General features: G+C 47.0%; 3 protein-coding genes across 5 annotated transcripts; 1 reads left to right on the forward strand and 2 right to left on the reverse strand.

Annotated features, from left to right (window-relative positions):
- Window positions 1-425: 425 nt before the first annotated feature.
- Window positions 426-8,201, reverse strand: LOC136187027 (citron Rho-interacting kinase-like). Of its 3 annotated transcripts, none has more exons than XM_065974537.1 (34): window positions 7,479-8,201; window positions 7,336-7,427; window positions 7,196-7,279; window positions 6,802-7,143; window positions 6,545-6,745; window positions 6,344-6,497; window positions 5,818-6,286; window positions 5,656-5,764; window positions 5,541-5,594; window positions 5,428-5,490; window positions 5,321-5,374; window positions 5,193-5,267; window positions 4,890-5,141; window positions 4,790-4,825; window positions 4,612-4,737; window positions 4,446-4,562; window positions 4,284-4,393; window positions 4,015-4,234; window positions 3,856-3,960; window positions 3,543-3,797; window positions 3,240-3,465; window positions 2,875-3,177; window positions 2,592-2,802; window positions 2,456-2,538; window positions 2,140-2,396; window positions 2,004-2,078; window positions 1,777-1,945; window positions 1,590-1,726; window positions 1,439-1,531; window positions 1,277-1,388; window positions 1,131-1,226; window positions 1,002-1,082; window positions 883-952; window positions 426-830 (listed from the first exon to the last, which is right to left on the reverse strand). In XM_065974537.1, the coding sequence occupies exons 1-34, from the start codon at window positions 7,873-7,875 to the stop codon at window positions 518-520; spliced, it is 5,541 nt and encodes a 1,846-aa protein (XP_065830609.1). In that variant the 5' UTR covers window positions 7,876-8,201; the 3' UTR covers window positions 426-517. The 3 variants fall into 3 exon arrangements, with proteins under 3 accessions (XP_065830609.1, XP_065830608.1, XP_065830607.1); XM_065974536.1 differs by having other exon boundaries at window positions 4,790-4,834; XM_065974535.1 differs by having other exon boundaries at window positions 4,790-4,843; window positions 7,479-8,200.
- Window positions 7,766-9,582, forward strand: LOC136187045 (cell cycle checkpoint control protein RAD9B-like). Its single transcript, XM_065974557.1, has 11 exons — window positions 7,766-7,828; window positions 7,883-7,926; window positions 7,975-8,094; window positions 8,144-8,258; window positions 8,308-8,407; window positions 8,463-8,569; window positions 8,614-8,720; window positions 8,769-8,833; window positions 8,888-9,167; window positions 9,218-9,259; window positions 9,313-9,582. The coding sequence occupies exons 3-11, from the start codon at window positions 8,089-8,091 to the stop codon at window positions 9,388-9,390; spliced, it is 900 nt and encodes a 299-aa protein (XP_065830629.1). The 5' UTR covers window positions 7,766-7,828; window positions 7,883-7,926; window positions 7,975-8,088; the 3' UTR covers window positions 9,391-9,582.
- LOC136187029 (uncharacterized) lies at window positions 9,425-13,441 on the reverse strand. The gene is made up of 16 exons (XM_065974539.1): window positions 13,305-13,441; window positions 13,213-13,250; window positions 13,055-13,146; window positions 12,898-12,962; window positions 12,704-12,819; window positions 12,583-12,645; window positions 12,436-12,501; window positions 12,229-12,363; window positions 12,003-12,165; window positions 11,816-11,944; window positions 11,722-11,768; window positions 11,598-11,672; window positions 11,467-11,538; window positions 11,357-11,417; window positions 11,162-11,301; window positions 9,425-11,109 (listed from the first exon to the last, which is right to left on the reverse strand). Exons 1-16 carry the CDS (start codon window positions 13,359-13,361, stop codon window positions 9,549-9,551), a joined length of 2,880 nt encoding a protein of 959 aa, XP_065830611.1. The 5' UTR covers window positions 13,362-13,441; the 3' UTR covers window positions 9,425-9,548.
- Window positions 13,442-13,446: the final 5 nt, after the last annotated feature.

Consider the following 13,446-nt stretch of genomic DNA (forward strand, 5'->3'; position numbering starts at 1 on the left):
AAAATTCGAGTTGGGCTCAAGAGGTTGGTTTCCGCTTCAGGCAAGTTAGATGGTGAAACTGATCAGGTCATACAAGGGGAAGACAGAGCCAGTTATGGTAGTGATCTAACAACCAAGCTCTTCCCAGCAACAACAACACTAACCGAAATTTGTATGGAGAAAGACTCCTGATTGATTGAGTGAACTTAGACTACTGTGCCGTTCAGTGTGAACTGATACATGCGTACCTTTGTAATGCTTACCTTCAAAACGTTTGGTTTCGCTTCGGCTTTCAGAAAACCTGAAAGAAAAAGTGAAGACCCATTCAGGTGCTGTGAGCCCACCGAACAGGCGCGGTAGACCATAACCTCTTACTTTCATCTCAGACGACCTTCCTTTCCAAAGTAAGAGGACCGTTCAAGTAGTGGTTCAACAGTAACTCAGAGTCCGGGGGGTTTAGGTCTAATATCCACCAATCGCTGCTAACACGAACAACAGCGCCAAATAAATCGCTACTGAGTGCTTGGTCACAAAACTGCTAGACTTCGGTTAGAGTTTGCTTGAATCTTTTCGGGCTTGAAACTGGGCTGCTTGCACTAATCCCCGACATCAGTGAATCCGAGAGCATTTCGGAAATACTGATGGAAGTTTCCGATGTCATTGATTTTCTGCTTGCCTTATCGTGGCCTCTCGGAGTCGTTCCATAATTGACGTCTGACAGTGGACGTTTGATAGGGGAAGGGAGAGAAGCGTGGTCAAGGCGAAAGAGGGTAATACTACCGGGAGTGGTTGACATAACGCAGTGGAGACCGTTCAATAGGCGGGGATTGCTCAATTCAAGAAGTGACGAACTATAGATAAAAAGGTGATTACTTATAACCTTCTAGATGCCGATTTACTTACCTTTTGGTCCTCAAATCAACAACTTCTATTGAGTTTAGGAAGTTGACGTAGAGATAAGGAGAGCGGTAGGCTAAAAAAACGGTCAAAAGAGAGAACTTGTTGTCTAAGCTATACGTTACCAAATCCTCGAGGCATTCTAGACCATGTTAGTTGATTTGATCTGGTTTGGACGCCGCGAGAGTCAACAAAAACGCCGTATTCTGAAAACACATATTAGTCCAAAAGTACGCAAAATAAAGTAAATTTACCGCTGTAGCACAAAAGAACTTCGTTGTTGCCAACGTGAAAAGCCATCATCGGAAATTTGCTTCCGGATTTGCTCGAAAGACACTCGTCATAAAGATCTAAAGACGCGTACAACTGCAAAACCGAAAAAGATTTCTCTCAATTCTACCTTCAATTTCATGTGTCACGGGATCAATAAAAAAGAATTTTGACGTCCCAACAATAATCCTCGACGGAGTGAAAGAAACGCAGCTAACAATCTCATCGCCACAACCAAACTCCTGCGTGTGATCGGTTAGCGGAAAACGTCTCTGACTGGAAACGTACGTACTTTCACTAATTCAAACGTAGCGGTTTCCTGCTTGTAAGTCAGCAGCAAGAGCCACTTAGAAATAGCCGCACAAATATACCAACGATCTCCAATCTATTTGTCATTAATTTAGTAGACGTGGAAACGCAGCCAGTATCGTTTCTAATCAAACCTTTCCTGAAGACACCAGCTTGCATCCTGTGATTTCGCACACGGATACAGATTCCGGAACAGAAAGCGATCCACTTCCGGATGCGACTTGCTGCACAAGATCCTTCGTCGTTATGTTGACCAATGCCATTTCATGTCCTTCAACAATGTGGAATTTGAGTCGACTATCATTTGCACGTATGACCTACCTTTGATCATGAGAACGTTATCAGTGTCTCCAATTCTTTCCATGTCGTGTATGTATCCTTGTCCGGGTATTTCTTGCAGTACTTTGCTGCCCATCGGTACTTTCTTTGTCTTGGGAAGAGAGCCCACATGAAGGGTAAACAAGCCCTTGCCGCACGCAATCAAGAGAATCTAATACAGATACTCAATAGATTAGTTCATAGCACCACGAATTAATAATATGGAATACGTTTCTTGCTAGCTGAAGAGAGCAATTAATATCCAAACTCGAATTCTCAAGAACGACAATCGTTTCTAATGAAGTCTGAAGAAATGTCATATATATGCAGACGTGTACGTATGGGAGTGTTTGTATTTCAGTCCACCTTCTTTTCGGGTATCATTTTGTTTATGCTCGCTTCCTTTTGCAAATCGGCTATCCACCCCTGTTTCTCGCGAGCGCTTTTTACCAAAAGATAGACGGTCTGCGTGGGCCAGCACTTGGTCGCCTGCGCTATCTCGACAGACAAAACGAAGGGCAAGTCGGTGGCGACAACGCCGGGCAGTTCCGCGCTGGAGATAGTTGAATGCACTGAAATGAGAGAACTAGAGAAGGAGATGCTATTCACTGGCTCAACGTCAGCTGACCAAAGACAAAGAAGTCTCCAACGATACATATTTTAATTGAAAACACCCCATTACCATTTTCTTTGCTGGACGCATCGTAGAAGAGAAGCTGCTTATCAACGAGCTTAGCCCACAGCAGCTCCCAGCAGCCGTTCGATCTAAAGACAGTTACAGTTACGATGATGATTCAAAATTAAATTTCAAAACTAACTTGAGGACTTTGACCCAGCAGCCTTCGCTGGGTCCAGAACGCTCCTCTTTGACCGCCGATTCGAGGCTGCTCGTCGCCATCGCGGCAGCGGGCGAAGGAGCGACGGACCTCTTCATCGTCTCCGTGACGTAATGGTCGACCAACTCCATGGGAAGACCGCACGTCGCCGGAAGCGCCGACGAACATTTGACGTGGCAAATCGACTTGCAGTCTAAACGAAAAAACAACAACCCCGCCGCTTCAAAAGTGACGTCATAAACGATCATTTGTCGCCAATGCTCACGTTGGCATTTCGACATTTGCTTTCCGAAATGAATAACAGACGAGCAAACGGCGCACGCCTTCGTCTTCTTACACCTCGCCTGTATAAGCCGATGAGGAATGTTATGATGCATCCTCTGTTTTGGCTTTCTGCTAGGCGGCGATGCGCCCGTCGACGTCGCCGCCGCCGGCCTTTTTATCAAGGCCGATCGGGGAGGAGGAGCTGGGGTGACGGCGGAGGTGGAAACTTGGGGGCTCGGCTGATTGCCGGGACTCTGCTGCAAAACGGTAAGCATCGTTCCCGGGGCGGCGGCGGCACTACCAACTACACGAGAATGAGCGTGCGTTTTCCCCTCGTCTATATAGGCCCCATTTAGATTGATTTACAGTCGGTCGTTTGTTGTTTGGGTGGATCACTTGTACCATTAGTCGAATAGCTACTGAGCCTGCTGTCACTAGCGCTTTTAAGCGGAGGAAGAGGCGGCGACGTCGCCGGAGCTTGGTCGGTCTGTTTGATTCCCTTCTGAAATTCTTTCCATTGCTCGGCTCTGGCTAGATCTTGGTTCCTTCGCTTAGCCGTCAGTGTTTGCTTGCTGCCTGGCGTCGTAGCCATCTATAAGGCGTGCATGGGCAATTTCGTGCGATGGAAAAGATCCGATCCCTAATTAAAACTCGTGTACAATATCTTACCTTTTTCTTCCAAGTTGACTTCGTTAAACCCGAATTTGTTTGGAGTAAATCGATGAGTTTCGCTTGCTGCGCCTCTCGCGTTTCGGCCTTGAATCGTTCTTCGTTCAAGCTGCTCGTCACCGCCTCCACTTTGTTGGTGAGCATCGCGCTTTCGCTCTTCCATTTTTCGGCCTCCGAGTTTCTCTCGTCGAGCTCGCGATTCAATTTCAAGACGGACGCTTTCGAGAATCCAATCTCCTTATTCAATTTCTTCATCTGAAATGAGACAAGTCGCAATAAAAATAAGTTCCTTTAAAGTCCAACCTGTACGTACCTCTAGTTGCATTCGCTCCTGTTCCTTGATTTCATCCTGCACTCTTTTTTCCCAATTTTGACAGTCCACTTCTTTGACTGCCAAAGCTCGTTCCACGCACCTCAACTAAAGGAGGAAGCATGCAAAAAGAAAAGATACGACAGAAAAAGTGTCAAATACCTGATCTGTTGCTTTCGTCAGATTTTCCTTTTGCTCAACGAGTGCCTCTTCTAGAATGCCGAGTTCTTGTTGGTGAGCCGTTTCGCTCTCTTTCAGAAGCCCGTTGATTTTCGCTACTCTCTCTTCAGCTGCGCGTCGAAACTCTTTCTCGCGAGCCAATTGCTGTTGGACGTTCTGCAAGGTTTCGTTCAAATGATCCAGTTGAGTTTCCAGAGAATTTCTACGTACGTGCATAATAGCGAATCAGAATTTCCAGGCTTTTTTCTTACTTGGCTTTGATGGCTTTTTCCACTTTTTCTTCCACTTCGTCTATCATCACTTCCTGTTCTTCTGTCTGAATTTCCAAAAGTCGACACGTTTCTTTCAATTTGTCTATCGTCTAAAAAAAGAAAAGGATTTCAAAAATTGACAAAAAGCAACGAGATGCGCACCTCTTTTTGATACTCCATTTCCGTCTTTCTGCTCTTCATAACCAACTTCAATTCGTCAATTGTATCGCGCAAATCCTCATTCTGCGCATCTCTTTCTTTCAACGACTCATTCAAAATCTAATTCAGCCCTCGTCAAACTAACACGTCGCGACGACGGAAAACCAACCTTATTCGTTTCCCACAATTCCTCGCATTCCTTCGTCTTTGATGTTAATTTAGCGCCAACGACTTCCGCCTGATTGGCTTTATCTCTCACTTCTTCCAATTTCTTTTCAGCCTCGCGCTGACTCGACTTCACAGAAACTTGCTCGTTTGAACGTACACGGTGGAAATGCGAGACTCACCTCGGCTCGATGTATCTTTTCCCTCCACCTCTTTACCTGAAAATCCTGGTCGCTCTATGATGTTAGTTAACAAACCACTAGACACTACTGTAATTATTACTTGTGCTTTGTCGAGACACTGACTAAGCTGCACGACTTTGGCTTGCAGCGTTTCAACTGTCATTTCCGTGTTGCACAGTTTTTCCTTATCTTTTTCAACTTCGTCTTCCATTCTCCTCCTCAACTCATCCACCTCAACTTCTAAACTGTCTTTTACCTCCACTGTTTCTTCCAGTTTAGATCGAAGCTGCGCTATTTCTTCATCCTGTTTCGCTTTTGCTTCAAGCAGTTCGGCAGTGTCATCTCTTGCTTTCTGCAACACTTGTGTTAGTAAAAATCACGAAATGCGAAGGACTATTTCTACCTTTGCTTCTGCTTTGGCTCTGTTTAGATCAGCGTCGGAATTGGCAGAAGTTTTTTGAGAAGATTCACGGGTTAACTGAAAAAAGATTTCAATTTCTTGGTGGTAACTAAAAAGAGATCCGTTGTCACCTTGTTCATTTCCCTTTGAAGTTGTTCTGCTTTGGATGCCAATTCTACCTTTTCCTGAACACGTAAAAGGTTGGTACTTTTAAAATGCTGGGGAGGTCTTTGCGTGCCTTTTTCAATTTCTCTGCTTTGTCCTCAAGAATTAACTTTTCTTTCCTTCCGTCATTTTTCATCTACAATCAAATCCCATTACAATTATTACACAAGTTCATCAGCCTTCTACCTTCATGGCTTTCCGCTTCAACGTCCCGTACTTCTCTTTAGCATTGCCAATCTCCTTCAACAAATCAAAATAAAGGAAAAAATGACACCCGCCGTCATATAGGCGATAAACGCACCAATTGCGCGGACTTTAGTTCTTCTTTCGCTTGGTGATATCGTCTCGACTGTGATTCAAAATCCTTATTCAACTGCAGAAAACTCTCTTCTCGTTCATTCAGAACAGCCCTAGAAGCGAAAGTGAAAAACGGTCCGCGTTGCGCAAAAGACTCGCAACTGACTTTGCATCGTCGTCTTTGGCGTCCAACAAATTTTGATACCACTTGCGCACTTCGTCGAGCGTTTTCAAAGCCTTCGTATCGAAATCTGACCTGTCGTCCCTTTCCATGTTGAGCTGGCGAGTCAACGCTTTCACATCCGCCTCGAACAAAGCGCGTTCTTTTTCGGCGATCTCCTTCTCCCGTTTCAAATCGACGAGTTCTTGCATTGGAGGAGGAGGAGGAGGAGGAGGAGCAGTCCGAGGGTGAGGAGAAGCCGTCGGCGCATTCGTCGAATGATTGGCGATTCGCTCCAAATCGCTTGTGTAGGTGAAACCGATGAAGGGAAGATCTTTTCCGGTGAAAGCGGCCCGAGAATTGGCGCGCATTTCCTGCTGTAAAAGACGACCCGGATCGGCTGGCTTTGGGGATAGCTCGTCAAAATTTGACGTGTCGTCGATTCCGGATAGAATAGGAATGTAAGGCGGAGTGCCTGAAAAAGAAGACGCTAGCGGAAAAACGTCTCAAAAAATATTTCAATGAAACTGACTTGATAAGATTTGGCTGAAATTAACTGCAGCAAAAAACGGATGAGCTTTGACGGCTTCATAGCCAATGCGCTTGGACTGAGAACACAGAAGGGATTGAATGAGATTTTTCACTTCACTGGAAGCTTCCATGTCGTCTGGAAACGACAATGTGTTCTAGAAGAATAAATAGATTTTTTTCACATTAGAGATACGTCACTCACTGCATGATTCATTATGCTGGAGTATGTAGCTCCAACGGTATCGTGAGTAAAGGGCGTCTCGCCGAAAATCATCTCGTAGGCGACAATGCCCAAGGACCACCAATCGCATTCGCTCCCGTAAGAACAGCTTGGCCCGTTGATGCAGCTCAGCACTTCCGGTGCTATGTAATCTGGAGTTCCAACTGGCATCTGAGACTTCACCTAGAAGAAGAATTCTCTAGATTTAGAGTTCTTTTTACATGAATTTCCTAATTAACCGTTTTAGAACCGGGCGATAATTTTGCTGCCGATCCGAAATCAGCTAATTTGATGTGACCGTTTTGGCAAATTAGAACGTTATCGGGTTTGACGTCCCGATGAACGAAGCCAAAGAGATGAAGTGCACGTATCGCTTCGACCATTTCGGCCAAATAGAAGCGAGCCGTTTTCTCCTCGAAGACGTCGTCGTGCTTTCCGAGCAAAGCAAGGAGATCGCCGCCCGGATGATATTCCATGACGAGATACAGAAATTCGTCGTCTTGGAAACCGCAATGAAGACTCGTGATCCAGGAACTATTCGCGCACGCCATGATTTCCTTCTCCTCTTCAAAAAATGCCGTCTAAAAATTGATTTCAAAAAAATATAATTAAAAAATGAAATTTTAGAATTACGTTTTCCTGAGCCAGCATGTCGACTTTTCGCAGCGTTTTCATGGCGTAAACCATTTCGGATTTTTTCTCGCGAACGACGTGAACCTTTTTTCGAGAGAGAAACTCAGCGCATGTGTATTTCTTACCTTAGGTTCGCTTACTTCGCCAAAATGACCCCGACCTATGGTCCGTATGACGTCGAAATCTTTTTTCGATGGTCGCAAGCTCTTGAGCTCCTTTGCGACGATCTCGTCTAAGAAATCACCTACAGGACGCTGGTCTCGGATTTCTCGAGTCCGCTTACACTTCTTCATAAACGTTTCGGCGCCTGGGATCGCTCGATGGGCTGCGGGGCCCGAGCATTCGGCGTTCAACGTCAAAAACGCGTCGACAAGACATTCCCGATTCCACTTTCGCCCGTTTCCCGACTTTCCCGATAGAATCGATTGCAATTCGACGGCGCGCGACCGCGGAGAAGCGTCCATTGTGTGTTTTCGTTCAAAAGCGAAGAGGTGGTATAAGGCCTCGGGCGAGAACCAATCAGCGATCGAGCTGTGTTCCGGGCTAGTACGACTCCCCCGTGGCCCGTAGGCGAGAATGATTTGCACGATTCCAGGCCGATTTATACGCAGTAACGCAATGGAATCGTATTTCGTAAACACCTCATATTTTTTTGTGTAGTTTTCGGCAAGAGTATTCATTGTTTAGCCAAAATCGGCGACGAATTGTACGTAGAAGCTCTTCCAGATGGCGTACGTTTCTCGTTTAGCAAAAAATCGTATCGGACAGACCTTTTCCAGCTTTCATTACGCACTGTCAATTCGTCTCGGTCAGCCTATGCGTCGTTTCTTTTCCAATCCGCCTTCTTTACCGCTTACGAAGACGGCCAGGCAAACCCAAAATGCAAAATACCGATGAAAGTGAGGCGAAGAGGCAGAACAGAAGCCGCAGTCAGCTGAAGTTTCTTAGACGTGCTTGCCGGTATTTCGGTCTCCTCATACAATGGAAAAATCAGTTGAAGCGTGTCAAATTCGACTCAATATAGACGATTCTCTATTGGAGATTATTGTTAAGTGCAGATCAGGTAACAACGCAGCCGTCGACCTAATAGGTTCTGTACCTTTGATACGTAGGCCTGGTGAAAACGTATAACCTACGTTTTCAGGAGTCTGAAACCCTTCAGGCTATTTTTGCCAAAGAGTCATGCCAGAACATTCTATCCCTGCAACCGAAGTAGAACGAGACGAGTCAATTCATTACATATCAAATAATGGAATGAATGCCTTAGGCTTCTTCTTGGCACAATATCCAATTTTGTTCAACGGCAAGAAGAGGTGACCATCATAGCTGATTCGCAGCACCTTCAAATGAAGAACTACGTTGACGACGAAGACGGTAAAAAGATGTCATCATCTGCTTGTCTATCATTCACCTTATAGAACCGAAGCGAGCCCTTCTAACAAAACTCTCCCTCTTTCCCGACGATTTTGAATCATATCAAATCGGAGTTAATAGTGAAATCACGTTCTGTCTCAAGGAATTAAGAGTGAGCGAGTCAAATAGCCAACAAAGTTGCGTCATAAATTAAATTTAGGCAATTCTGGCATTTTCTGAAGCTGTCAACCAGCAAATTGCAATTCATTTTGAAACTGGCGGAAGGCAAGGAAGAGCAGTGCCAATTTAAGTATAGATAATCCAGTATTTTTTCCTAAGACCCATCATGTTCTCCTTGACGTCAGACTTGTCATTTCAAGCGGATTTCGTATTGGCCACTCTCATGGAAGACGCGGCCTCGTCGCAACAGACTCAAGTTCAAAGTCAAGAAAGACGCCTCAACGCAAGAACGTCAACTCCATTGCATCGCAATCCTACTGACGTCAGCGGCCACGCTGTCGTGTCCCAGGAATTGTCTTGCATTGATCGGATGGTAGATCAGGTAGATTCCGTGCCAGTGGAAGCCGCCGCTTCGCCAGAAATGACTCCGCGTAAAAAGGTAGAGACGCTTGTTTCTTGGGGATTCAAAGTAAGCGGGGATCGTATTAGTTTAGGTCGATGTTTTTTGGCGCTACAGCTCCTCCTGTTCAGGTAAGTGTAAAACTTAATCGTTCTTTAATACACTGTCCCTTACTTTTGTGCAGAAAAACGTGGAGATTCTTGCTCCAGATACAGATGATGAGCAGGAAGAAGGGGAAGGGGAAGAGGAGGCTTACTACTAGTCAATTATCTATCTAGCTATCTAGCTACTTACAGTAATGTATAATCAGGACTGTAAATATTTAAGGGCACACTCACACAGTAAAAAAATAACAGATTCAAAATCCTATTTATATCTACTAACACAACGATAATTATTTTTCTTTCCCTGCTCGTAATCCTAGTTCGACATCACCTCCTCTGTCCCTATCACAATATTTACCTTTTTCTTTGCTGCCGGTCTCGAACTCTCAGCAGCCAATTTTCGAAATTTCCGAAGAAGTCGTTGAACGGTCTTCTTTTCTGTTTCGTCGTCAACGTCGCTTGAATCGCCGTCGTCGTCATCGGCAAGCGACGCTAAAGTGTGCCGTCGCATTTTCAATTGCGGCGACTGTTTTGCCAAGCGACGGCGCTCCGCCAACGGAGATTCCTTGCTGAACGACGCGCTGCGCGTCAGAGTCGGACTCGGCGGCGTCGTCCGTCGCTGGGAAATCGGCGAATTGCTGTGCGGCCGCGGCGGAACAAACGACGGCGGCGACGGAACGACTACGTCTCTCGGAAACGTGAACGCTTTCGCCGAAACGTTCGTCGTCGTATCCTGAAATTTTTTCACAAGCGAAGCGACCTTTCGATTGTCTTCGTTGACGTCATCTTCGTCGCTTTCGCTAGCCTCCGCCGCCGTCGCCACGTTCGCTGTGGTATCCTGTTCCTCGCTTTTAGGGAGGTCGTCGCTAGGGGCTGTGTCAACCACTTTCCATCTCGTTACTTGAACTGTTTTCGTTGATTGTTTCGTTTCTGTGGGCGTCGTTTCTGCCTCTTCCGGCGCAGGCGTCCTTCCCGTTTCGGCTAGAGCGGTTAATGGGGTTGGCGGTGCCGGCACTGCGCTCGTTTGTTTTGGCTCGTCGTCCAATTCGCTAGATGAGCTGTAGAGGGATCTCGCGCTCCTCGATCCAATCGACGTCGTGCGTCGATGCTGCTGCAGTTTCTGTATCTCTTGTTGTTGGGCCTCAACTTTCGATTCGAACCCAAAAACCATGGCTCGAACGCTTTCGCACTGCCGCTCCGTAATCGTCTGCGCCATCGGCGATTCGGGCGGCAACCACTTTGACGGCACGGCCATCAAGTCCTGATTCGCTTTGATCGTCACAGTGGGCCGCTCTTGTGGCGGACTGCTGCCAGCTGATTTGGAGGCTACTCTCAGTTCGTCGTACTCGTCGACGTCGCTCCGACGAAAGTAGAGCGGCGGAGAAACGACGCGTCTTAGACGATGAGACTCGTCTGCTCTCAAATTCGTCGGACTAAGTGAAAAAGCCCGTTTTTGTTGTGCTTCTGTTGCCGCCACCGTCGCCGCCGCATCGCTCTCCGTCGTCGGTGCCGATTGCGCTCGAAGCGCGTCTCGCTTCGTCGGCGGCGTCACGGGATCGGCGGCGTCTAACGACAACAGATACGTTTGAAGTCGCGACGCTTTTACCTCTTCCAAATCGCCGTCGTCGGACACGAGATCGTCGCCGGGCGGCGACGGATCGACGCTATCTGGACCGGCCCACGATCGGCGAAGCGAATCCTGTCGCCCCAAGTCATTCTTCGTTTCGCCGCCGTCGCCGCCGCTTTCCGCGATGACGGTGAGTGCGTGCGTCTCGTTCGCCTTGTTTTGTTTGCGAATATCGAAAAGGTGAGTGTCAGATGAGGATCGGTGATGCCGAATTGGCTGGGGAGCCAGTTGACCCCATTTCTCGTTGTGTCTACGAGAGAAAACAGAGTTTGCGCCCTTATCTAGAGAGCTGGGAATCTAACCTGGCCATTATTATGCCTTCGTATTCTTTCAATTGCCTCTGAAAACTGGGATTGGGATTGATCATCGGACGTCTGCTCTTGACAAATTCCGTGGCATGTTCTAGCGACCATTTATTCTCTTTCATCAAGTAAGCGATCACCTAAATAATCAATGGTCTGTTAGTATGATATACACAACATAAGGCGCTTTCATACAGTCGACGCCGAACGACTGATCCCTCTCCTACAGTGTACCAAAACTTTGGAATCCTCCGCTCTGAAAGAATGTCTATCGAGGAAATTCCGTCTGCTTAGTTTCTACGTACCTGGCTCTGTAGATGAAGAGATAGGTGCTGTCCCAATGTCGAAGAAGGTCCGCCTTCTCGTCGTCATAAACTCTAGACAAGAAGTGGCAAGTGAGCGTGTATATACGAAAGTGATGCGTATTTTTGCTTGCCTGATATTTTTATATTGCATAATGCCTTCGAAGAAATTGTCAATTTCTCTCGTCACATTCAAAATATGACGAATTCTAAAGACGAAACCCTATTGAGAATTTTACCGGGACTAAAAATACTAACCCCCTGTCGTTTAATTCTTCAAGATTCGACGCATTCCATTCGGATCCCTGAGAGAAGTGCATAAAAATAATCGTCGTCTTCTTTCTAAAAATACCAAGTAGAGGTAGTCGAGTATCTCCGAAGCGCTTTCCATTTGTCCCATTATTCGAATCATTTCCTGATCGAGATACGACTTAAACTCGCGCAAATCCATTTGCAAATCTTCCTGCAACGACTGCCTCAACTAAAAAAAAAAAGAAAGGAGACAATAGAATAAAAATGATATAAAATTCAATTCACACCTGTCGACTAGTGACCGTCTCCAAATCCACAGTCATCATGATTCCCTTGAGTTTCGACGACAGCAATTGTTTGACCAAATCCTTCTCCGACTGCTCGGAGCCGACGGCGAGAAAAAACAGGGGCGGCGAATCCGGTCGAGTCTCGACGTCTTCGTGCCAATTCCTCATAAGACGAAAAGAGAGTCAATACAGTTCGTCCATCTCGGAGCCCCGCCCCCGGATTTACCATTCCCCGAGACTAACGAGATCGCCGGTCAATAGAGTCTTATAATACGCGCTCCACGTATGAGACAGGCCGTCGAGATAATAGTTATACGCGCGCGCCAGTTCGCAGGCTTTGTGAAGCGCCTGAAAGGCAGCCCTGAGAAAAAACAAGCGACGATTCGAAAGAGACAAAGGAACGAGACACGTGGCCCGTCTCGCGTTCTCTCACCACATGCATTGGACGGAGACGGGTTTGAATATGTGACGTCGCGCGCCGGAACTAATGCTGAAGCCGCTGCGGCGAGCGAAGAAAAGAAAAAAAAGAGAAGGAAATCGTTCGGCGGTTCCGCGATGACGTCGTTTCTCTCGCGCTTACCCGTCGCCGTTCAAAACGACCGTCGTGTCGCGCCAGATGGGAAATACCAAAGCAACGCGAAGTCTAAAGAAAATATAAAACAATGTCGTTCGTTCCGGCGCGACGTCGTCTTGAATTCGACCTCTTGTCGATCCAGTCGACGCCGAGTAAGAGATTCTCTTCGGTGTCCTGTAGGCCCATGGATGCGACGATGACGATGTATCGTCCAAACGGTTGTCGCGATTCTAATTCGACGGCCTGTCGGGCGGAAAAAGGAAAAAAGGACGAAAACGACTATCATAATGCGAACCCATTCGCTTCGAATTCGAGTCGTACCAATTTGCACAATTCCTGCGGCCGAATCAGCGCGACTAAAGCCCGCAAATGCTCGTATTCGTCGCCTGCGTAAGCGGGGAGGTGGTGTGACGGTGAAAAAAAGGTCGCCGTTCCGACGAGGGCCCTTTCCCTTTCCCGATTTCGATTCTCGACTTACCCTGATACTGGGGGCCGTTGATTCGCCACTGTTCGCGATGTCCCAAACCGACGGCGATGCTCTTCGTGGCGAGAAAGCCTTCGACGCTCGAGCTGGAAGAAAAAAGCGTAATAGCACGAGCGTTTCTCCCCCGTGCCGTCGCCGTCGCTAGACCGAACCTTTTTGAGCGCACTTCGGTTTGAACATCGTCGATTTCCTAAAGAAAGAGACGACTTTCGAAAAGAGAGAGAGAGCGATTCGCTTTGCGTACCGATTCGGACGTGCTGCCAACCGATGGCGTGTTGCGTTCGACGGTGAGGAGAGCCATGGTCGAACGGTTCCGCTAGTCTTTGCGTGCAATCGTCTTTTACAAACGGCGTCGTCGTTCCATTGCCAGAGGGCAGAAAAGGGCA

This window comes from Oscarella lobularis, chromosome 5 (genome assembly GCF_947507565.1).
Source record: "Oscarella lobularis chromosome 5, ooOscLobu1.1, whole genome shotgun sequence".
Taxonomy (NCBI): Eukaryota; Metazoa; Porifera; class Homoscleromorpha; order Homosclerophorida; family Oscarellidae; genus Oscarella; species Oscarella lobularis.